The sequence below is a fragment of the Lepisosteus platostomus genome, chromosome 7, assembly GCF_059453375.1.
Source record: "Lepisosteus platostomus isolate fLepPlt1 chromosome 7, fLepPlt1.hap1, whole genome shotgun sequence".
NCBI classification, from domain to species: Eukaryota; Metazoa; Chordata; class Actinopteri; order Semionotiformes; family Lepisosteidae; genus Lepisosteus; species Lepisosteus platostomus.
In genome coordinates, this window is record NC_142617.1 from 35,873,614 (window position 1) to 35,899,300 (window position 25,687).

The 25,687-nt window shown below is 36.1% G+C and overlaps 2 protein-coding genes and 1 long non-coding RNA gene across 5 annotated transcripts; 2 read left to right on the forward strand and 1 right to left on the reverse strand.

Moving 5' to 3' along the window:
- Positions 1-1,247: 1,247 nt before the first annotated feature.
- etv7 (ETS variant transcription factor 7) lies at positions 1,248-16,759 on the forward strand. Of its 3 annotated transcripts, none has more exons than XM_088640028.1 (9): positions 1,248-1,517; positions 2,910-3,030; positions 4,415-4,579; positions 5,876-6,007; positions 9,103-9,270; positions 11,797-11,910; positions 12,390-12,532; positions 12,896-12,996; positions 15,303-16,759. In XM_088640028.1, exons 1-9 carry the CDS (start codon positions 1,485-1,487, stop codon positions 15,463-15,465), a joined length of 1,140 nt encoding a protein of 379 aa, XP_088496154.1. In that variant the 5' UTR covers positions 1,248-1,484; the 3' UTR covers positions 15,466-16,759. The 3 variants fall into 3 exon arrangements, with proteins under 3 accessions (XP_088496154.1, XP_088496155.1, XP_088496156.1); XM_088640029.1 differs by having other exon boundaries at positions 9,172-9,270; XM_088640030.1 differs by lacking the exon at positions 1,248-1,517 and having other exon boundaries at positions 4,312-4,579.
- LOC148658624 (uncharacterized) lies at positions 6,014-19,741 on the reverse strand. Its single transcript, XR_015940113.1, has 3 exons — positions 19,489-19,741; positions 19,270-19,319; positions 6,014-6,182 (listed from the first exon to the last, which is right to left on the reverse strand). It is a non-coding gene; the product is annotated as an uncharacterized LOC148658624 (long non-coding RNA).
- Positions 19,742-22,233: 2,492 nt separating this feature from the next.
- Positions 22,234-25,085, forward strand: rplp2a (ribosomal protein, large P2a). The gene is made up of 5 exons (XM_088640032.1): positions 22,234-22,373; positions 23,335-23,458; positions 23,971-24,019; positions 24,354-24,452; positions 24,953-25,085. The coding sequence occupies exons 2-5, from the start codon at positions 23,336-23,338 to the stop codon at positions 25,027-25,029; spliced, it is 348 nt and encodes a 115-aa protein (XP_088496158.1). The 5' UTR covers positions 22,234-22,373; position 23,335; the 3' UTR covers positions 25,030-25,085.
- The last annotated feature ends 602 nt before the right edge of the window (positions 25,086-25,687 follow it).

The window sequence follows — 25,687 nt, forward strand, 5'->3', positions numbered from 1 at the left end:
GGAAGTATGAGCCTTCGTATGGAAGTTTTATTGTTGCGAACATCTTTCTGATTATTGCTATTCTCTCATGAGTCGAAAGGAGGCGCTTTTGGACCGGATTTTAGCAAAGGATGCGCTAAATGACCAATATATTAAGAGCAGACACAAATAATGAAAATGTTATCTCGATATTAATTAGATTAAAGGAAACAAAATGAGAAATAATAGTTGACACATAACTGACCTTATAGCAAAATCTACATCAATTAATGTTGACATTAAACATTACCATGAATCGATATTACTGATGATTTAGCGTAATCAATTGCCAGTTTATTTAGTATTACCAGGTGACCTCCGAGATAAAAAAAAAATACAGATTTTAAATGCACGAAACCTGACCATATCCAAACATCTTATTTCTAACATTTGTGAATTGGGAGTATTCTAAAGATTAACTGTCAGTCCATATTTTTATCTTGTGGTATTAGACTAATTCTGTCTGAAGGCTCATCATTTATCACCGGGTAAAGATATTAAGATGAGTGTTGTCATATTAACCAACGCTGACCCTTGCTTTCAGTTTCAGCCATCAACTGTTGTGTTTTTTAATATTACCTTACATTATGTCATGTTTTATTTGAGTATTTTGCAATTAGCGCAAAGTTCGTTATAGGCATGTCATATTCAGGATTTACAGTATAAGCATAGACCTAGATTTGTTCCAAACCACGAGGCAAAACATGATTTTGGCTTTTTTTATGCAACTGTTTTTTTGCCTTTTTTGTAGTTTGATCTTTGGAAACGTTCCACGGACTTCGTAGATTATTAGATTGTCTCATGAAACTAAACAGAGAATAAAAGGGGAAAAGACTGCTTTTTCCCTATCGATATTTAAAAATGAGAGTGTGTTCCAATGATGAAAAACAAGTCAGTTTACTGCATATACTGTAGCAATTGAACCCGTGTTAATAATAGGGCCTACAGTGGCTTCTCAGGTTCATTTAAACATAGGCTAGATCAGGGAATGGTGTTAAATAATAAAAAGGAGAAATAAAAAACCGTTGCTTTTTCTTATAATACTCCTCTATAATCAACCACAGAAATAAACTATACTATTTAGCAGGACAGGTGAAGAGTAAGACCACACACAACCGTGATTGTACATTGTACAGGTGTTGAGTTTGCATCAGCTGTCGCTCTCCCGTAGTCCGTCAGTGTTACTCTCTGCTTCACACACATACATACAGTAATACACACCCCCACACATTCAATAAGCAGATCCGGTCCCTTTCGTTTTCGTTTCCCGGAAGAGTACTTCAAAAAAGATAACATGCTATCTAAAAGTTAATAACATGGACGTTTTCTTTTCGGCTTACATATAGTTATTTTACTCAGTGTTTACACAAGAAGCTTTCCACGCAGTCTGGACAGAGTTTAATTTCCTTTCCAAGATTTTGGAAAACTTGTTTTGATTTTCTCCCAGTCTCTTCCAGGTACAAAACATGTGTGACGGCTGCTCACCACCACCTTTGAAGGTAAGTACAGATTAATAAAAAAAGATTAACACCTGGACTTCAGAGTTATGCTCTTAAAACTCGGAGAGCTTTGAACAGACTATAATTGTAATATGGATAAATATACTGAAATTGAAATTAAAATAAAAGTAGAATTTAAAACAGAAACAGCACAGAAGGAAGCGATGACTATTGCAGTTCTCTTTTTCTAATTCACACTGTACGTTTACATTGAACAGAGACTGCATGATTGAAACGTGGCAAAGTACGTCTTCATTTTGATCTCAAACATATCGCTAATACTGAAGTTTAAACTACACATTTCTGAAATAAAAAATTTGTCTCGAAAGCTATTATTCCCATCCTCTTTGTCTTAAAAGTTGTGTACTTTGCTTTCGCTTTTACATTTATAACATGATTTCAATTTTTTTCTGATGGCGTATTGCGCTGAGAATTCTGCTAGGATACTAGGTGTGATATACACTACAAATGAACCTTTTAGTAATATAGACGACTACTATTGGACGCGGCTATTTATAATAATGAAATAGCACATAATGTTTTCTAATAAGGTACATTATGATGAAAACAGACCATCTGAAATGCAAAATGAGCGAAAAAACAGACTACACTGCTGTAACATTTTGCATATTCCTACTCTTTTCACTGAGTATTATTCCTTCTTTATGAAAACAAACAGTTCTCCGTTTATCTTCTGCTGAAATTTTAGCCATAAGTTTAAAGGCAAACGTGTTTTCTAGGTAAAGTACCCTTTTAGATTTAAAGATGAGTAGAGAGGAACATGTATTAATGAATGACTAGGAGCACCGGGCACTGAGTCCATTAAACCTGATTGGTAAATGTAATAGATTGGCTACTACAACACTTTGACACGTTGGTCACTTGCAGTTTAACTTGTTTTGTTATTAATTTGTTGAAATATAATCATATTTGTAATAATTGTAGAAAACACCAGAGCACGTTTAAGTAAATTTTTGATGCTCATAATATGCATATATTGTAACATATGATTTTGCCTATTTTTTCCAAGACTTTTGCAGAGTTGTTTTCATAAACCAGACTGCGGTTCCATACTGTAATGCCCAATGCGGTGATTTTAATTAAAATGCAGTTGCTTTTTTTTCCTTATGCTATTTTAAGTTTTCTTGGATACTATTTTTTGACATTTCATGGGCTCATTTGAAACACATTAAAAGAAATGGAAAGAATAGGCTTTCCTTGAATAATTATCCTATAATCTATGTATAATTTGTCCCCAAATGGTATGCATTTAAACATGCATGCACCAGAGAAGTCAGAAAAAGGTCATATTAATTTTGATAAAGTTTTACTAAACAAAGTGCTTTTTTTTCCCACCACTCTCTCTCCTTTCTCCGTTGTTGATGGCCGCAGGAATGTTGTGTAAGTGGCAGCCCTCCAGCTTGTCCACCGGCGCTAGTGGTCCCCCATAGTCCCCTCACCCCAGTATACCCAGGGGCCCAAGACGAGCTCTGCAAGCTGCCAGGGAGACTCAGTGAGTACATTCCATATGACTTCACTTTGCTGCAGTGAATCATCTTGAGAATCAAAAGGTTTAAATCAAATTAATCAATTAGCTTGAGAACTGATGTTCTACCACAAGTATTATGATGTCAATTAATATACAATATCTGATAAATATACCTCCCCTAAAAATTGAGTCACACTGTGTTACATAAATATTGAATGTTTAAGTTGTCATAGGACCTCAGGGTCTACGTTTTTTCTTACCTTAATGTCTTAAAGTTATCACTTCAGACACAAGTGGTACCAAGACCTTTTCGGTGGAATAGTAATGCACTCTAAGTGCAAGACAAAGTGCTTTGGGGTTTGTCTAATTTATAAACTCCTGATGGGTAGAGTGGGATAAAGGGATCGTGACAAGTAGTTTGACCTGAATTGTGAAAGTGCACTGAGATGTGCTGATGTGACAGTTTCTACATAGATCATGTTGGTAATCCAGGACAACACACCCACTTTCATTAGTAATGAAAGCACACCTAGTGTATCATGCAGCTGATGAGAGGGAGATGCAATGAGCAGGTACAAACCTAAAAGAAAAAATACTTCTGAATACTTCTGCCACACCAATTGCTGATGTTTCATCTGTAAGAAGATGGGACTGTCTTGCTTCTCCAGCTCTGGAGGATGAGGCAGAGTCTGGCAGACCCTACTCCTCTATGCTACACTGGCCTTCATGAACTCACTACTCATTCTTATCTTGCTATTTTCTAACTTTGTTTGGGCATCATTACAGAGCTCTTGACCTAATTCTGATTCCCACTCCAAGGAAAGAGGTTCAGTGTATGTGGTTTGGAATTGAATGCTCTAATGTTATGTTCCTAGCCCACTATAACTGACCTCTTAGAATATTCCTTGTTTCAGTTCTGCCCATTAGTGTACATGTGTTTAGAGTGTTCTTTGCAACCCCTAGTGTGCATAGTTCACCAGCCACAGAGGAGTCTCTCAGACAGTGGTATGCTTGAGTCATTTGTGTTTACACCTGGTATGTATTGGTTAAATAGTACAGAGTGTTAAATGGCTAAGTCACAATCTATAATTGTGTAACGGGTATACTTCATAGCAAATGACAATAATACTAAAACAAGAAGATGATGATTAGTGAAATATATATTTAAACAGCATGCATGTTTAACTTTGGAGTGTATTAAATGTAATGCACTTGGTAGTATAAAACAACTTGTTTTTGTAGGAGGAAAAATATGCACAAAATAGCTTTGAAACCATTTTTTCCTTTTTTCTTTGCTATTCAAAGGCTTACGGTGGACAGGAAGTCCTCCCAAGAAGATTTGGGAAGCTGTAAAAAAGAATGTGGGTATTTCAGACTTGCTTCTTAGGTCTTGTCTTCTGTACCTCAGGGATTAACCCTTCTTTATGGGGAAAGGATGATGTGAGTCACTGGTTGCGCTGGGCTCAGAAGGAATACTCTCTACGCAGGACAGATCAGTCTAAGTTTGAGATGAACGGCAAGGCACTCTGCCTCCTCACCAAGGAGGACTTCCGTCTGCGATGTCCAAGCTCAGGTAAGACAAATGGGAGTGGACCAGAAGGGTTTCCTAGGAGCAGGGAGACAAACTCTAAGTATGGGACCCATTGGTACTGTAGGTCTTTTAACGCACATTACAAAAGACACATTTACCACATAAGATCTATGATGACAAAGCACTAAATAACTGTTTACCTACTAGTTTATTTGATTGACACTTTTATCCAAAGCATCCATGTATACAACTGGGTATTCCATTGGAGAATTTTTAGTGAATAACCTTGATCAAAGGTATGACAGCAGTGTCATACTTGGTATTTGAACACACAGCCTCCTAGTTATATAACCAGAACCCTTACCAATGTGCTACACTGCTGATTCTAAATTAACAACCTCCAGCAAACCTCCTTTTTTGGGAAACTTACATTTTTGTTCATATCACATCTTAGCCTTAAAGGAGTTTAAGAATCACATTAGTGTCCTGTGTTCCTGAAAGTTCCTACTTTAAATCTACTTAAATGCTTAGTACACCATCACTATAAGTGATTTTATCTGGCAGTCATAAACATTTCATAAACAACCAGTGTTCCAATTAACTGGTTGCTGTTTCATGTCAATGGTAACACAAAAATTACATTTAACCACAGAAACTGATGAAACTGATACTGTACCACGTCTGGGAACTCTGATTTGATTGTTATTAAAAGCTGAACCAAAAGTAAAGCTTTCTCAGATCAAAGGGACAATATAATTAATTATTCTGTTTTTAAGGATCTTATTTATTACTAGAAAAAACTGTAAATATTAGACTAAAAGCACAAAAGATTGTTGCATTGTAGAAATCTCTCCCTTCTCGTGTAGTTGAAACTGACTCCTTGGGATCCTTCCAGACAGAGATATATTAGATGCAATTCTTTGATAGTTATGCTAATAGCGGCCAAATTAACAAGATAGGCTAAAAGGCCTGCTATCACTTGTGATGTTCACATTTCTTATGTTATGATTATGAACACCTGGAATGTGTGATAAAAACAAAACAAAATATTAATGAATATGCATATTCAATGGAATACATTTGACTGACACAGCAACCATATTTGGACTAAGCAGTTGTTGAAGAGATTTCATATAGACAGGCTGTGTTCTAGAAAGTGTGTATTTTATATTATTTTTATGAGATGATTAACCTTAACTGTGACTATTTGATTTATGGTATAATAAACTGCAAACCAAAAAGGATATATAATATTTGTTTGTGTGTATTTGCAATAATATTATTTGATATTCTCGCTGGTTAGCAAAGCTTTTTTTTTTGTCCTGTCCCATGTTGCAGGAGATGTGTTATACGAGCTTCTCCAGCATGTAAAACAGCAGAGGCGAGCCATGGTTTGTAACTCCCTCCCCAAACCTCTAGGAGGCCAGACTGCCCACACACCTCAACACAGAGAGCTCACAGTCAGGGGGGGTGAGTACCTGGTCATATCTCGAAGACTCTCTAAAGTCCTGTACACCTGTGACTCTCTTTGTTAAAGGGCTGATCAGTGGTTTGATGTGTCCAGAAAATGGCAGTGAAAATGCTGTAGAGTATTTATTATTATATTGAAGTAGTTCAGGTGGGTAGCTGCATCAGCATGCGTAGGCTGCAAAGGAAAAAGTAATACGTTTATTCCATGCTGAAAAGAGAAGAAAGAAAACACAATGTTGTGTCCCCCTCACTATACCTTAACTCCCCTTTGTTGCCCACCTAATCTAGAATCGCCACCTGTGTGTTTTCATTTTTCAGCAGTACGTGAAATTTGATGATGTGACAAATCAAGCACAGTGACTGACAAAACTAATATATTTGTATCTCTAAGAATAATTACCTGGGACATCAGTTCAGCATTAATTCAGCATTAAAAATTAAACCAGATGAGCTTCATTGGCCTAATTAGCTTGTGTTCTTTCTGATATTCTGAGTGCCTGTGAAACTGCTACTTTTCTGTGTTCGTTAAATTAAGTTATGGTATTCCCCTACAATGCCAGAAAATAGTGTCATTTTTACATAGAGAACTTCCTGGTGTGGCACTCGGCAGCAGTCCTGGAATCAGGGGAATAACTCAAACGCAACAAAAAACCTGTGGCAGCTTGTCAGAGGAATACAACTAGTCTCCCTGTTGAAGTTGCCCTGCACTTCACACTCGATAGTGAAAAATCACAACATTCAAATTAGTTCAAATTTTTTTTAGAGAACATCTAGAATGGATGCTGACTTTCACAAAAGTCAATATCTTTGTCATATTGGTATATAATACTGAAACAAGGTATGGCACTTCACAAACATTGGTAGCTCTACCAAGAGATTACAATTATTGAAATAACTAACAAAAAGGCAGATTTAAAATGACGACACATTTTCCATTTATAGTAATTTTTACTGTCTGCTTTTTTTGACTGATTTGACTCGCACAGTTCTTGTATCTACTTTAATGGCTGGCATTACAAATCTGTTTCAAATACCATGAAGCACATTCCAAAGCTTCTCCCTTTTTCTAGACTTGTGATGGTTTGTCAACATTATCCCTAATTATTTGATCTAGATCTGGATGCTGTGGAGGGTATGGCTCTAATTTCAGATGTTCTAATTTCAGACTTAGACAAAAAATCCCTTAATATTATGCCAATAGTGTTCCAATTGTTTTAATACTGCAAAGTGAATCCTTGACCTATTAATTTTCCAAATGGCGTGGTGCATTGATGGAGAATCCCTTCATAATTTTCTTCAGTTGTTATTATTATTATTATTTTTTCAATAACATTGGAAGGTTGTACCTTGAAGCTTTTTAAGACCTCGCCTGTCTTCTTTGGATATATATATATATATTTTTTATTACTGCCCAAAAAAATCTCAAATCTCAAATTTAGACTTAATGCACCTATGGGTTCTAAGCACTTCATTCCAACTACCTCTAAAAAATATAACCTTTAGATTGCTTTTGAGAATTAGTAGTTTACTTCAATTTTCCAGTCCTTCTATTGTCTTTTCTTGTTTCACTTCTTTAATAACAGTTCAGGGTACTCCAAACAGCTTTAATGGTTATCTATAAGATCTGGAAATCATCTTTAGTTCTTCACTTGGTTAATATCACACACATTTATTCATACATTACCCCTGACACATTACTTTTGAAAATATTTGAAAATATCACACAACACAGGATACGCAAAACATTTAAAATTCAACATAACAAAGATGAATGTATTTTGATCCACTGCTTTTAGTTAGATAGCTAAGATCTAAACAAGGGAGTTTGAATTCAACATATTTGTGTGCATTGCCTTGATTATCAGAATAAGGTAAATCAGTAAATTGGAGTAAAGGTATCGTGTGTAGGCAGAGTTCAGTTAACAAAAGGTTAAAATAATGACTAAAGTATGCTTGCGAAGACATATGACATCCTGTGGAGAAGTTTAGAGCATTACTCTGGAACTAGTACGTTCTCTTGTCTGGAAAACAAAATATGCACTAACCACTTTCACAGAATGGTAAAATTCCCTCGGTAAGAAAAAAAATAAACCAACAATTTTTATGTGTTTCTTCTAGTACACTTCAGTTCTACTGTACTGTGGTTTGTGATGGCTGTTATCCTACTTTCTCATCTTTGGCAATGTTTTACCAAATTTTACATATGGACAAGAGATTGCCATGTTCTCAACAAAAACACCCATTCAGCCTCCTCTGACACGTACATGCAAACAGAGACACACCCAGCCCCTTTTGAAGGGAAGGTGATTTCCAGATCAGCTTCAAACATGGGAAGTTTGGCAAGGTTCAAATTGAGTTTGGAGACTGTGCCAACAGGTGTGTCTGAACAAGAGCAGGTTTATCTGCTCCTGTATAAGGAAATGCAAGTAAGCTTACTTCCTTTGCAGGTAAAAATATATATAATTAGGAATCCATGCTAGAAATGCAATGCAGAAAAGCATAGCAAAGAAGGAGTAGTTCGGTTTAACAGATTGCTTGTTTCATAACTGTGCACTCTGAGCATTTCAAAGAGTTGGTAGTTACAAAATGCTGATGTTTGAACTTAGTTTTTTTTGTGAAATACAGACTTATGCTAATTATAGTTTTATAGATGTTCATAGTTACACTAGCTAATGAGACTTTTTTTTTCAACTTCTTTATTAATGCAGTGTCTTTTGTTCAGGATTCCTCTGACAAGAATTATTTCTGTTCGTGTCAACCAAAAATATGCTGGATTTTTAAATCAGATCAGATTTAGAGCTGTAAGGCAAAGAGAGAAGTACTCTTGAATGGAGATGAGGATACACACATATATAAGTTGTTTTAAAGTGAGCTTTGGAGTTAAAGAAATCTCACAGAAACAGCATTCTATCTTACATGTAGTGATACAGTGTGCTTTGTGTTATGGAGAAGTGGTTATGTGAACCTTCAGAAAAACAGTCTATCAATGAACAGATGAGCATATTCATGAGACATTATCTAATTTATTCTTTCCTTAAAGGTGGGCATCCCAACACCTATCTCTTTGTCTTGTTTTCTGTGCTCTGTGGCTACAGTTCCCTGTAGCCCCTCATACAGGACTGTACCCATGTGCCCAACCAACTCTCTTCCAAACAACTCCCCAGTGACGATGGTTCGTGTGTCCACCAGCAGTGCTGACCAGAACCAGGACAGAGATCACCCCTTGCCTGTCTTTACCTTCCCTGGACAGCACATCCACCCAGGTATGACTACGCTTCTGTGATTGAGCTCCACTGAGGATGCCCTGTTGTGAGCTTTGGAATTGTACTTGGGAAAAGAAGTCCCACCTCCCCCTCTAAAACCATCAAAGGCAGGGCCTGTTTTGACTGATCCTGGATTCTGTAGTTTGGCAAAATTTCTTAAAGTTAATTAGTGAAAAAGGGTAGACCCAGCTATATCCAGGTATTAATCCATGGAGATTGTTTGCACAGTGTATTAATGTTTGTTTGAACACATCAGAAGCACCTCCTATTCCATTCCATCTAACATTAAGAAAAAAGTACCTTTTTTGTTTTCATGATTCTGAGTTTCATAAATGCTACTGCATCTAAGACAGATATTTGTGTCACCCTACTCGCCACAGCTGGTACAAGTGTTAGTGTGGTTTGCTGGCTGTAGGATAAGACAATTTATCAGATTAAGGACTCTTACATTTATTTGCTTTTCATGTTAATGTTGTAAGGTTTCGGAATCACTGGGCTCAAATTTCAAATTTCTTTGAAGTGTATGAATCAAGAAAAGAAAACATTTACCCTTACCAGTCAATTGGTTAAAAACAATTCCCACTTATTGGTCCAGCTGGAGGTCGGGAAATTAATAATTTAATGTGATAACTTTCATTTATTGTTTATTGTTTTCAGTGTACATTTTCATGTCATATATTAAATGTAGAGGAATATTAATACATTATGTCATTGGAGCTGTTGCAAATAGATTTTGATAGAAGCACATAACTTTATCATTATTCAACAGTCTTAAATAAGCGTTTGTCCTCTTGATGATTTGAGAGGGTGCTAGGATTTTTAGGGTGTGTGTTGAGGGGGTATATCAAAGATTTCTGTCCTGGCACATGTCAAGATTGCAGTCTTCAGAATTAAGCTGATATCACAGCCTGTGCAGTGGGAGAGTGGACTGTTTTGGAGGTGCAGAGAGGAAAGAACATATATTGACATACAGTATAGAGAGCAATTTGAATTAAATGACAGCTGTGCTACGTCATTCACATGTTCTTTAGATAATGTGTTAGAAATAATACTAATAATAGGAATACTATTAATTACTAACAATAGTAAAGTTTTGAGATGTCACATGAAGTAATTAATGTTATTCTAACAGGAATATCTGGAATTAGAAAATAAAGTAACCTTTGAGGGCAATTTCCAAAGCACCAAACAAGAAAAGAACAGACTATGAAGAACATAGCCTTTCTTTGTTGTGCCCTATTATTTCTGCACATGTGTTCTTCTGACACAGCTAAGGTAAACAGGACAATGGTTTTGCAATGTTCATTGCAGTCAGTGTTGGGGAAAGTTAGTTTTAGAAAGAACAAATAATTCATGGCAGTTACAAGATACTTGTCCATTTTTAATATGAACAAGATGTTGGGAGAAAATAATTTCAAAAGTGATCTATAGCAGTGATCTGTACTGTATTTACATTCTATACGCAGTGCAAAGTACCACATTGAGCCTTCAGTTTAGCTTTAGACACTTACAAAACACCAAAACTGCTCTTTTGAAAGTTTTTAATAATCTTGTGGCAGCTGATGTGGGTGCACTGTCTATTGTAATAGAACGTGGGGGGTTAATTGTAAAAAGCCACCGATTGTAATAAAAACATAAAACGCTCCCCTGTCAGCAGGCATGAAAACCAGCCAAATGGATGATGTGATTTCTGTGTTGCTCTGCCTGCTTTCTATGATTCTCAAACATAGTGAGGTGGCAGAGCAAAGCGAAGGCACAAACATTTGTTTACGACACTTATCACATGAACTATCATTTAGGGAGACGGCAACCCCCGTAACCCAGGCCTTATATAGTCCAAATGACCCTTTATTGTCCCCTCAAAATGGAACGGCCTTCCTACGTACTAACAGGGGTGCCTAAGAAAACAGGAAAGGACTTCTCTTTCAAAGTCTTTGCATTGGTTCTTGGCTGATTTCAAGTTGATTCTGAAATACTCCTGACATCTAAGGCTCTCCTTGATTTGGCTTTTCAATACATTATCTGGCAAATATGTTATCAGTTCAATGTCCTGCACATGGCCTTTCCTCAGATCATTCAGGTTCACGATGTGTTCCTACTGATTCAAAATACTCCAACGATTCTGAATCACTATTCTGGAAGACCTCAGGTGCATTTAAGTCTGGCCTAAAAGCGTACTTTTTCAGCCAACTTTTTTGTGGTTGCTTTCTTGGCATTGTGGTTATTTTTAATTTCATTTTGTGTTAGGTGCCTTTTATGGATTCTAAAGAGCTTTGAGATCATTGATTTTAAAGGCACTACATTAAGTAAAGTTTATTTTTATTTAGTATATTATAAAACAGGGCGCACTTCCTGTTCTAGAACAAAACAGACTTTGAATCCAATTGTCCGCTTATAAAACTGCACACATTGGCTGTTTCAGGACTTTCTAGAAGTTTTTCTCAGCCTGTGTCAGAGATTCAGTTACTCATCTCCTCAGCCGTTTTTTTACCCCTCCTAATGACATCTGTCAATCAAATCCACCAGCCCCTCCAACAGTGTTGCGCTGCAAAGAGGAACCTCTCAACCTCTCCAATAGAGTGGAAAACCCCTGCTCATACTCCTCTTCTCCACTCACTGAAGCCAATGGCAAGATTGCAGGTAAGATTTGCATTACCACAAATATTAATTGATTATTAGAGCAGGGCATGCTTTTCAATGGTGTATCTTTCAAATAGATCAAGGAGGTAGCTGTGCCAACATCCGTAAGGTGCAAAGGAACAAATAAAGGTTTATTCCATGCTGAAAAGAGAAGAAAGGAAACACAACATTTCGGCAAACACCCAGGAAAGGAAACACCCAAAGAAGTGTAACCCCCAAAGAAGGCTCCACAGCCGAAACATTGTGTTTCCTTTCTTCTCTTTTCAGCATGGAATAAACCTTTTCTTGTTTCTTTCAAATAGAGTTACTTAGATTGAATTAATCATGGTGTACCTTTTAAGTATGCATGCTGTGTGACAGCTAAATAATTTCATTGCAAAGACGTCAAGTTGCATTGAAAATAACCTAGCTGGCAGTAGATGGACCAAGGCAAGTGAAATGAAGGCATAAAAGACAGGAATGATTTTTCCTCCTATCAGACTGTCGTCTCTTGTGGGACTACGTGTACCAGTTGCTCTCAGATAGCCGCTATGAACCCTACATCCGCTGGGAGGACCGGGAGACCATGGTGTTCCGCGTTGTGGATCCGAATGGCCTGGCTCGTCTCTGGGGTAATCACAAGGTGAGACTGACACGACCATGTGAGCTCCGGTGTGGAAGAGAGCTACATGTTGTGGTCAGGCTGGGCAATGGCATGGTTGGAAATTAAATTTGTAACTAATGGTTCCCTCATTAATCTCACAATTTCCTTTCACAGTGTATGCAATATAGGATATCACTATATTTGTAATGCTATTTTAACAATTTATTTGGGCAAAATAGACAACAATTAAATAATCACCTTTCTTACTCTGGATATTGATAGACAACTTCTTTGCTCTAATTAAGTTTTGGAATAATTTGATGGTCTTGTCATTTCCTTGTTCCTCTTTATAGCAGAGGCAGAGATAAATTGCTTAATATTTCCTCTTTTTTTTTTTTACAGAACAGAGCTAACATGACATATGAAAAAATGTCCCGGGCACTTCGCCATTACTACAAACTCAACATTATCAAGAAAGAGCCAGGACAGAAACTGCTTTTTCGGTAAATGCTCAGCAGGCCCACAATTATATTTACAAACGTACAGTATTTTCACTATCCTTTAAATGGGAGCGATGTTAAGGGGTCGGAGCTGCAATAGGTAAAGAATTTCAAAGTCTTTGATTCCCAAAACTGGGGTTCAGCCGAAATAGAAAATCTATGTCACAGGAACTCAGTAAAGCAGAGCCAGCAATTAATTGAGATGACTTTAATAAAAATGGTAACTGGTGTTAATTATTAATACTTTGAAGAGATAATGGATTAAAAGATGGTGTATTCTACGTGCCCCTCTACATAAAAAATGCATAGAATGGCAAAGAGGTAAATTAGGTTAGGATGTACAACAAATGAAAAAAGTAATGGATATTACATATTGGCCCTAGAACATTGCACGTGGTAGTCTAATGAAAGTCATAAAATCAGTATCTTCTATGGCCACCATTAGTGTTGATGACTGCAAGGCATCAGCACCTCATTGAAGGTTTGATATTGGTGTGGAATACTCGAGGAATGTTAGGCCAAATATTGACCCACACAGAACTTGAAATGTCTGTGTAGGGGGGTCATGAGGTGGTGATGATGCCAGTTTTGTTTGAGCATAGACCCACCTGGCCAATTAGCCAATTAGCAAAGTATGTTTCTGTTACAAGAATGGTCAGATGATGTGTGCAGTGTAAAGGCGAGTATTGTGCGACTGTGGTACAAGACCTAGTCTGTGAACTTGCAGGAAGGGAATGAAGACTGGATTGAGAATTTTGGCAGTGTATTCTTCTGTTTTGGGGTTACAATCAATGATCGGTAGCCCTGATATTTCAGTGAATGTTATACCATACTAGATTATTACAGAAGCACCACCAATCCTGTCTCTACCACATAGCCCTGTGCATAGTATTCATCCATCACTGTGCTGTCAGTGAAATCAATATTTGTCAGAAAAAAAGATGTTCCCTCATTAAAGATGAGGATTAAATAAGTGCTGTCTGCACTATCAGAGACAAGCTACAAGGTGATGTTACTGAAATACTGGATTATTCATGGTCACTGGGGCATATGCCATGTTCATATAATCTGTTGATGACTGTAAATTGATTCTCTGGTGACAATTTAGTATTAATTCTTCTGCAGCTGTTGTCTGAAAGTGATTATGGAAGTATGTGACCTTGATCCATCTGTCTTGTTCCTTTGCTGTAACACATTGACACCTTGAATACGCTCTTTCTTTGGCACATAACCATGGCATGATTACGCTCATACCTGGATACTTTTTTTTTATGTGTTTGCTCAATGTGTCATCTTAAATACTGCACAGGTACAGCATGTATTAAAATAATTTGTAGTAAAATTCAGGGAAATGGTGACATGTCATGAAATATTTAAAAACTTTCCTTGACCAGGTTTCAAGTGAAAGATGTACGTATTTAGTTGCGGCATATACTGTACAACATGTGAGCCACATTAATGTAATATTACTAGTATTACTTTCTAGAAGTAATATTACTTTCTGTAAGTTTAACAAGGTTATACAAGCAATTCTTGGATTTAGAAGAGGAAAAGCTAATTGGTCAGTGAAAATGGCATACTTGATTTTTTTTATTTTTTCATAGAAATAAAGTTATAAATCATTGGTTAAGGAAAGCATTGGTTGCTCAATAAGGGTCGGATACCCTTTCTTCACCAAGAGCAATATAGCTAAGTTACTCTGTTTATATTGGAAATTGAAATCTTATTTGCAGAGCAAATTGCATAATAATCTGAAAATACAGAAAGAAACATAGTACTGTACAATACAATAATGTACAATAATTATTTGTTGGTGATGTTTGTTTTTGTTGTATTGCTGTGTTGGAGGCGGCACACATTGTTGCCTTGCAGCACTGGGTTCCCTGGTTCAATTCCAGACCTGAGGTTCACTATGCATGGAGTTTGTATGTTTTCCCCATGTCTGTGTGGGCTGTTTCCTGTTTGCTCTGGTGTCCTCCCACAGTCCAAAGACAAACTGGCAGATTACTTGGCTTCTGAGAAAATTAGCCCTGGTGTGAGAGAGTGCATGTTTCTGTCTGTGTGTGCCTTGATGTTCTATCCAGGATGTATCTTGCCTTGTTCCCGTTGCTTGCTGGGATAGACTCTGGTTGCCTTGTGACCCAGAATTGGATAAAGCAGTTAGAAAATGGATGGTCTTTGTGAGTTCCTGTCAAGTTTTATTTTCACCCAGCTTATTCTAGACACATGTTTTAATATAGTATTATTAAAGTTATGTCTTCAGCCTAAGGTTTTTAAATTCTCCGTTTTTTTTGTTGTTTTCTAAAAAGGTTTCTCAAGACGCCAGAGGAGATAATGCAGAATAGAGCTGATCGTCTGGAGCAGCCTGATTCCCCAGAACAACACTCCCCTGATTACAGAGAAGAGGGCCTGGAGGTCTCCCCAGACCCTCTGATCTCCCCAACTTCCCCTGTGACCCCCTCTCATCACTGACCCAACTCAAAACTGTTCTTGCTCAACAGCTCCAAAGCACAGACATAGTAATATAATAAATATAACTGTTCCTCAGAAGAAAAGTTGCAAAAACAGATTAACTGCAAAGGAATTGACAGTGATTCCTGTTATCCAGAAGAATCTCTACATTTCCAAAAAAATGCTTAAAGGTAAAACTCTAACAAGACATAGCTATAAAGTGCATATTTATGTCCGCATTTTCATTTCAGTTAACAAATTACCTGAAAAGAAAAATGCAAATGTAACTAATTAGATGGAAAAAAATCAATTTCGTTTGTAAAATTAGCTGGACTTTTGTTTGCAATCAGAAAATAAAAATGATGACAATATCAATGTGGAACAGAAAGCTTTGAAGGTACCGATGTTGATATACGTGGCTCAATGGTTTATTGTGTCAAATAAATGATGCAGATCAGCATGTGAAAAACAAAAAAAAAACACTAAAAGGTTTGAAATAAATAATTAAATGTCAATTAATGGTTTCCTATTTAAAAAAAAAACAATAATGGCATCTTATGCTGTAAGATTACATCAACCAGTTAAATACTCTTGTTATCTCAACAACATAGCTTAAAGGGACTCTGTACATAAAAAGGGAGAATTCTTAAGTCTGTTTTTTTAAGATTGTGCTACTTACGTCTTATGCTCAGGTATTTTTAACATAACTTTTCATTCCATTAGTGGTTAAGCAGTCAGTTTTTGGTTTGACTGCCATTTTAAACCTTTAAACTTTTGCACTAGTCACATTTTCTTTTATTGAAGAAGATTTTGCTATTGAGATTATTTTGAGAGAGTTAAATATTTTTAATTAAAACTGTCAACTCCTATGGTCTAATTTTGACTTTTCAAAGTCATTTTTATTCAAATATGACAAACACATATTAACACGTATTAAGCACATGTTGATTTCAGCTGAGTGTGTGTTGAATTTGTAGTTTTTGACTTACAGAGAAAGTAGAATTATTATTAAAATAATTATTTGATAGAAAATGGTGTAAAGCATTGAAGTTAGCCCCATTAAAGACTGATAGGTGTTAAAAAATAACAGCATTTTTCGCTACTCCTTAACAAATACTATTTACAGTTTGGACACATACTGTACATAAGAAACTAAAACTAAATTAATGTTTAAGAATCAGTAAAAAATGCACTGTCCCATTTCCTATGTGAATGTAATGATGTTTCTTTTGTCAGAGTGTAAATATTTTACATTATTTCTAAACTGAGCCTTCGTCTTGTCACATTCTGAATAAACATTTTGTAAAAACAAGAAGTACATTGTCAAAGATTTGTTTGTTTTCACTTACTGTATTTCAAGCATGTCTGTAGTTAGGAATAAACGACAGAGTGATGTTATCAACTGTAGGATTTGGAACTAAAGTTTTAAATTGAGCGTCAGCTGTGATATGTTTTAACTCACAAATGCACACGAGACAAAGAAAAAAACTTTAAATTATGTTATATTATTAGTCATCTTGGAGACTGTATATATAAAATCCAGGAAGCAATGACATGCTGTGATAGCATAAACACACAGTTCCTTATTGTGGTCAGCTATTTCCTTCATCTTGAAATATAATACCTCCCTGTGTCATCTGACTGGCTGGGGGGGAATTCCTGCTTGGCAAATGCCTCCTTCAGCAGTTTACACACACTTTGTCAAATTGTTTGGCTCTGCAACCTGTGCAAGACTGGCTGTAGGTGTGGCCTTGTTAACAAAGAGCACTGTAATCCCACATTGATCTTTGTCCATTATTGTTATTATGGAGCATTGCTGCTGCAATCTGTTTAATTTATCTTATTGTACTAAAAGAAAAGAGTGATAACACTTTTAGAAACAGGATAAGAAATTAGGCACAATAAGTACAAAATATCCCTTGGTAATCAAGAGATGCGCTTTTTGACAGGACACCACTGTACAAAAGTCGATTGAGAGTTGGAGGGGCATCTTAGAAGTGAACCACATTGTTCTGTATATAACAATATCAGACAGGATTTAGAAGACAGCAATGTCTGATTACACTCTGGATAACTCACCCCACCTTTTATACTCTACTTTTCTTGAGTACAGGAATCCACTACCATCCCCCCATGTGAACAGAGCTAAAATGAGCATGCATAGGCTGCAAGGGAACAAGAAAAGGTTAATTCCATGCTGAAAACAGAAGAAAAGAAACTTAACGTTTCGGCTGTGGAACCTCCAGGTGTGAAGACTGTGCTGACACCTGAAGAAGGCTCCACAGCCGAAACGTTGTGTTTCTTTTCTTCTTTTTTCAACATGGAATAAACATTTACAGTACTTGTTCCCCTACTATAATAGATGTTAGGCCTGTGTAAAGAAACACTGTTAACAGGTTAGGATATTGTAAATACTGTATACCACAAATACAACTTAAATTATTTACTTAAGAAGGTTGCAAATGAAATGAGTCCATTTGGTAGATCTTGTTTGGTTGGTTGTTCAGTAGCTAAGCGAATCGTTTTCCCACCCCTTCTTGAAGGAGCCCTGAGTTTAGGCCTTAACCACCTGGCTGAGAAACATGTTCCACACATCCACGACCCTCTGTGTAAAGAAGAGCTAATTAGATTCCAGTTGTGAAATACTCCCTCATTGACACTAAACAATTTCATATTCTAAGATCGAATCTCTTTTCAATCTTCTTTGTTTTAAACTAAAGAGATTTAGTTACTTAAACCTGTTTGTATATGCCAATTTCAAAACTATAAATTATTCTTATTACTCTTCTTGAAAATTTTCTAGTGCTATAATATTTTTGTAATATGCTGACCAAAACTGAACAGAATATTCTAGGAGAGATCTAACTAATGAGAAGCATAGCTTGAGTAATATTTCAATTGATTTAAATCTCATTCTTTTTGCTCTATATTTAAGCATTATTTTTGCTTTTCCATTTTTAGTTTAAAAGGACATAGAATAATCAACATAAACACTGAGATCCTTTTTATACACAGCTTCTGGATGTTTCAAATACATGTAGTACATAGTACACTATGTTTCTACATCCTGTACAGATCGCTTTGCACTAATAAAATGGATAAGTGCTTTAAGGAGTCAATTGCAGCTGCTTCTCTGTATATGAATATGTTCTGTATTATTTAAATAGTTTCAGCAAAAGAAACGTTTGTGGTATTCATGATCAAAATAGTAGCTTCTTTGTGTGTCACAGGGCCTCAGGCCACAGGTGACATACCACCACTTCAAAGATTCAAAGGCAATAAAACAAAGGTTTCAACAATTGTGCATGTATAAACAGGAAAAGGCAGGTCTAAGTAGGTATCCAATACTTAGAAAAAGAGCAGGAACAATGACAGGAGTCTGCTAACTTGTAATTAAGACTTCTAATATAATAATATTTGCATTTTTCAATGTGACTTGTGACTTCAAATTTAAAATTGCATATTGCATGTGTTTTTTTTAACAAAAGACACATAGAAACACTTTTTTTTAAAATGAGCTTAGATGTAATACAAAAATTAAAATCAGAGCAAATTTGCTTGTGAACATATTTTAGGCATAATATTAATTATTAGTTAATTAATATTAATTAACTTGGAAAACTGTATTTTTTTGTTTATTTGTATTTGTGTATTGTGGCTGTCGTGTTTTAATTTTTACTTTTACTCTGGGTCTAGAACCTAATTATTCATTTGTATGTCTGACACTTATCCAAACCTTACATGTGCATTTTTTTAAATTGGGTATTGCATTGGAACAATTTGGGTTAAGTGCCTTGCTCATGGGGACAATAAAAAGCAGCTTACCTGGGATGTGAACCCTAACTCATAGAGCCCTTGTGTCCCACTGCTGCCTGCTGTCCATTGAAAGAAAGATGCAAGATTCTTACAAATTGTAAATTATTGTTTTCTATCAAATTAATTGTAGGGTCCATTTAAAGAACCAATTTAATAATTTAATATCTGCTTTTCTTATAATAAAAAATAATTCACCCTCCCCCTTCTCTTGCTCTACAATAGTCTTACCTTCCATCTGTTCTTCTCCCTCTCTCACTTCTCTCCCACTCTAAGGATCTGATTTAAATTTGCTGAGTCCATTTCTTCAGCTTCTGATCTCCTTAAAGAACAGAGTCTAATCTGTCCTCCCAGATCTCTCTCACTCCCTTTATCACCACATACCTAAAGAAGGAGACTGTAAGAGAGGACAAAAAAGAGATACTGGAGAGCATAACTAAAATACAAAGTACAGCACTTTTTCTAAATTGTAGTATCATAGTAACTCTTGATTTTAACAGCTGAAACAATGGAATTCACTGATTAAGGAGACATTATCATATGGAAACAGGAGAGGGTATGGAATGGATGAAAAACAGACTCAAATGCAGAGCTCTCAATTAATTTAACTTACAACCCAACAAAAAACAATGACAGAAGCTTCTTCTGTAAAAAGGGAAGGATAAAGCAAAGCTTACTCTTTGGACCGCAAGTCACCTTCAAAGCTTTGAAAGCTTCCAGCTTCTGGATCAGGAATAAAGAGGACACTGGGCGAGACTGACGGATTTGACTACATTCTGTCTCCTTTACAACCTAATTGGCAGTTAGCTTGCCTCACGGTGATACAGTATTTGAATTTGTGATCCCAAATATCAGCAAGGGAACATTGAAAAAGTGTTGAAAAGCAAACTGTGTCTGTCTGTGTGCTGAGAGACAGAGAGGAAAGAAATGCCCGAAGGTGGAACTGAAGGAGAGAGAGAGGCCGAAGAAGGCTACAATGAGGATGAAGCTTCTATGATGCTGTTTGCCCACTACAGCGAAGCACGGGCTGCGTTGCCTTGGGAACAGCGAACGGTCAAAGAGAAGTTTCTCTACTATGTGGATCATGGTTTCCTGGTCTTTCTTGCTATCTTCCTGGTGGTGCTTCTTGGTGAAGCAGCTTATAAGATGTGGTACGTGACAAACTGGAAGGAGCTGTACAAAGCCGTGGTGTCAGTGGTCACGTTCTTCTTCACCCAGGAGGAAGAGGAAGAGCTGCTAGAACTGTGAGACTCAGCAAAAAGATTTCAATCCCACACCCCCAATCCGCACTCTTAGGAACGGTTGTGAGACTTCAGTGTTGAAAACAAAGCTATCATAATGTTTGACATAATACAATTGGAAATGTTATGGAAAAGTGAATTAACAGGATTTATGTTTTCATTTTTGTTTAAGTGTGGTGTATTTAATGAAGGAAAAATAACTATACTCAATATTAAACAAAGCAGCTGTAAATATAGAAGTTAAGAATGGCATTTTTCATTGTTGTAAGAATCCAGTGGTTCTCTGATTTTGCCAGTCATTTTAAATTGTTTGTAATTCTCTATTTGTCTGTCCTTGAATATTAATGTCTTGAAACCTATATTTTGATATACTGTACATATTAAAATGCCAACTTTGTCATGAAGGGATTTACCGAAGATTATGTGCTAAGATTGTATGCTAACAGTTTGCGGATGTTTAAGAAAATGTCTGAATAAATAAATAAATAAATGGCTGAATTTTGGACAAGATAATTGTGTAAAATTACTGTACATCTCTATCCATCTGATTCAGTTTCAAAGGGTTTTCTGTTACCTGATCACACATCAGGATCATGATGGTGTTTTAGCAGTGTTTTGAGTTGGCAGTGCAGCAGGCTAGATCTCATTCTCACAGTTTTATCAAGAGCTCAGAATCTTTCAAAGAAACCTATAAAAGTGTGAAAGGCATAATTGCTCATATCTGTTCCCTCATCACCTCTCATCAAACTTGTACACTTCTATCATTAAAACAAATCAAAATAAAATGTATATTAATAAGCACTGAATTTATGTTTTGTTCTTCCTTACATGTGCATCAGATTAGAAATACAAATACAGAAGAAGTACTTGAAGTAATGTACCTGGACGTTTGTCTCAGCAGGTCCAAACATAATGTTCATCCAGAAAGCTACTACTTTGAACAAGAGCACACAGCCTTGGCAAGACAGTCTGTTCAGGACTATTTCATTTCCACGTTTGCCTTCCCTTTCTAACATTGTGAGGCTTGAAAAGGATTCAGAAACAAATACTCTACATATTTTACAGCACTGTATATTTGACAAGTTTAATAAAGGTTATTGAAATAATCATTCTACCTGTGTTGCATTATTGTATTTTTCTTCAATTTAAGGAAGACTAATTTGATATTGTTTTCCATGCAAACACATTGAGAATCGTTGTTGCAGATTCAAATTTAGTCTAAATCAAAAACATTCAAAACTATTTGTCTTCCTTAAAAACAAAAGTTTGCAATATGTATATTTTCAGTCCTTTCGCATTTTAAAATGAAATGTATTTCATTCAAAGCACATTGTCTAAACTCCAGATTGAATCCTTATAGTGCCATATTCCTCGGTTTGCTTAGTATTTATGTGTGATTTCCATCTTACATATTTGTTCAGTATAATTATCCTGTTTTATTCTAAACCTATTTGACGAAATTAAGTCCTCAATATTAAGAACGATGGAGCCCCCTTCTGTACAAGATATGTAGAAACACAACAACAGCAGTCTCAGTCAGCATCTAGTGGAATACATTTGGACTTTTTTTACGTACTACACTTTCCTTTAAAAAGCATGTTATGACGTATGACATAAAGATGACGCCTTTATCACGGCTTTGTGATTCCACATGTTTCTATTTTTGTTTTTCGTTAACAACACTAAAGGTATTTACATTCAAATGATATTTAAATTATAATATTAATGATTAAGTATGAATAAATGATTTTGGAAAATATTTTTATCTGTGACCTTTGGCTCGGAAATACGTAGAAATGAGATCCGGCCCTTGATCCGCCCTCTCTCCCTGAACCTGAAGCGAAGCCTACGTTTCGTGTCTTTTACAGACTTAAAGTGGGTATCGTATTATTGTTTTAAGACGTTTATTTTAGTATTAAATGTACTTGAGGATTAGAGTTTTGAATGTAGAGTTGTGTAAAGTTTGGAACAAGTCTTAATTATTTTGTGGTGCCTTAGGGTGTCAAGTTCACTCCTGCGTCAGTTTTTGACTGTAGACGCCTGCCGACATATTGACATGTGCTCCGGGTTACATTTTGCACAAGATCCGCTTTAAATTAGCCAAAACACAACTTTAAATTGCAGAAGTAATTTAAAGAATACCAGTGCGGGTAAACAGTGCTTATTAATTATCATTAATAATTTTAATACATTTAGACAGTATTTAATAGAAATGAGTTTTAGTATTTACAACCAGATTAAATCTCGCAAGACCCGATCTGATAAATAAAAGCCTTGTTATCCAACTTAAATGTAACGTTTTGGTATGTTTTTTGTTACTGAAACTTCTTTTTTTTGTAGCCAGTAATATTTTTGTGATGGAGTGGTGATAAAAATGGGCCTCACTTCCACATTAGCAGCCCCCCTTGTGCCATTATACAATACACAATAATACATTTTAAAACATCAAAATAAATTATAGCTGTGCTTGAATTCGACGGGATTGTTGAAAAAACTCCTGTCCTGATATCCTGTGCATATTCACCACTTTTGCTAATAAGCCATAACGTTTTGTGTTTGCTGTCAGAAAACTATTGCTTTACACACGATAAATACGAGTCGTACATTTGCCATTTGAGATGAAGTTTTCTTTTGCTGACCGCATCTCAGCTATCCAATGTAAACAAAATGTAATTGGCGGTAATTTTAACTGACATAATTTGGAGTAAAATGCAATATAGAGCATCAGTATCTCTTTTAGTAACTTTGAAATTAGTGTTGCTGCTTTTTTCCAAAGACTGTGTAATGAATCTAGGTTTCATAACATTGGACATTAATGCTGTTTTTCTGGGTCTAGAATGCGTTACGTGGCCGCTTATCTCCTGGCTGTCCTTGGTGGCAACAACAACCCCACCTCTAAAGATATTAAGAACATCCTTCAGAGCGTAGGGATTGAGGCTGATGATGAGCGTCTCAGTAAGGTGCATAAATCTTTTTTTCCATGAGTTCTGGAGCACTTTGCGGTTAATCATATGGGGCCAGTATGTTAACTTTTTACAGTGCAAATTGTGACTGGCCTCTAAGTGGAGCTAGATTTAAAACAGGTGGTTTTCGTGAAGTTAAAAAAGCAACAGAAATATCTTTTTGGCCAAAATTGGACATATGGGTTTTAAACATTAAAAGGGAGATGGTACGTTTACACTCGAGCAAAGCAAAAAAATATTTTGTGACTTGCAATAAGATATTTCAGGGTACTTTTAAAGAAAGCTAAAAAGAAGTCAATATTGATGAGCAACATATGGTGGAACCTATGATTAAAAAAGACATAATTAATAATGAGAACCAAATTATCTAAAAAGTGTATTAAAGTATTGTTCAGCATATTCTTAAAAGTGAAGGGAAGATGAGCCTCTCTTGGAAGTGTGGAAAGTGGAGTTTTCCTGTGACTTGGGTTGCACTGAATAATTAGATACCATTTTATCTTTAATTCCAGGTCATCAGTGAACTTAATGGAAAAGATGTCAATGAAGTCATGAATGCAGGTGATTGTGGGATTTTCTTTTATCAGATCTTCACAATTTGCTGCACAGCTTTGTGTTCTAGTTCAATTTGGTTGGAGGCAGATGTTCTTTTCCTCTTGAGATGTTTGTAAAATAATATTACTGCGTTTGTATGAGTAAAACAGATTATTGGTAAAATTCAGGTGAATTCATAATCTAATACTTTGGATGCACATGTTTAATTTCAAACTTTAAAAAAGTTAACCAGTATGAAAAGAAAGCAAAAATGAACTTGGGTGTTTGTATGATTTGTCTCAGTTGTCTTGTCACAGCCAGTTGTAATTTCTGGTTTTGATTGGCATTGCTCTTTGCGCAGGCCTGTCAAAGTTAGCCTCCGTGCCAGCAGGTGGTGCTGTTGCTGCTGCTCCTGCTGCTGCTGCCGCTGCAGGTGGAGCACCTGGAGCTGCTCCTGTTGGTAAGAACAATTTTTTCAGCCATTGATGTGATGGCATGAAAAGAGGGCAGGAAAACATTTCTCTTATTGTCTTGATGAAGTGGTCTATATTGTACAGAAATAAGATGTCTCATATTACAATGCGCAGTAGCAGGTTTAGTTTTGGCCATTCGAAAGAAGGCTAGTACATAACATTTCTGTTCTGTGGATTTTATTCTTTAAGAATATTGAGTTCAGTCAGGAACAGATTCTATCTTTGTGGTTTTTCCTTCCTTGTATACTTTTTGCTCACCTCCGAGTGGAACCCTGCTTGTTAAAGTGTTTGAAGGTTTTTTTTCAGACTTTTGTAGCACATCTCTTATAAGAAAAGAGAATTTGAAATAGAGCATCTTAATTACTGTGATTTAACAATTTTATGTTGTTACAAATCTATCCTCAAAGTGGGGGAGGTGGGGGGAGTTAATGTATTACATTTCCTTACTGTTTTAGAAATCCTAACAAAATATTGTTCTATCCTGCAGCTGAGGAGAAAAAGGAAGAGAAGAAAGAGGAATCAGAGGAATCTGATGAAGACATGGGATTTGGCCTCTTTGATTAGACATCTTTGTATTTTGGAGGATTGAAAAAGCAATAAAAACAGTAAAAATCAAGAAATGCCCTTTTCTTATTATTTTTTTAAACATCTTATTTACCCTTTTCTCATTTAAACCAGGCATACCTAGCTGTTTGTGGGTTTCCAGGTGTGTTTGGACATCTGTCTTTTTAAGTTATAAAAAGCTTCTGTTTGGTAAGTTCTCAGAATGTTTCTGCCCCAGTGTTTTCACATCCTCTTAGCTAAATTCAGGCAAGAATTTAATGTGTTGGTACATTAAGAGACCATATTAAACGTAGATTTGAAAGAAAAACATGACAGCCAGTATTTGTGGCAGTTTACAACCTTCTAAAAAAACTAAAACTAATAGACTCAAAGTCCAAGTGCATCCTTTTAGTTTGTCAGCTACTAAAGATCTGGGTAGTTTGAAAAAAGCTGTAACTAGTGGAGAGATATTACTGAATCAGTGAAGGCTAAATTTAATGAAATCCCAATTCAGTTTTAATTTGATGCCTTGTACCTGTTCTTTGCATTTTTTTTCTGTAGACTGTCTATAGCTGTTAATAGTATTCTATTAATGTTCATTTCTGAGTTTAATCAATAACACTTGCATCAAACTCTTGTTCCTTTAAGCAATTATGGTGGAATAGGTGTGACCACATGT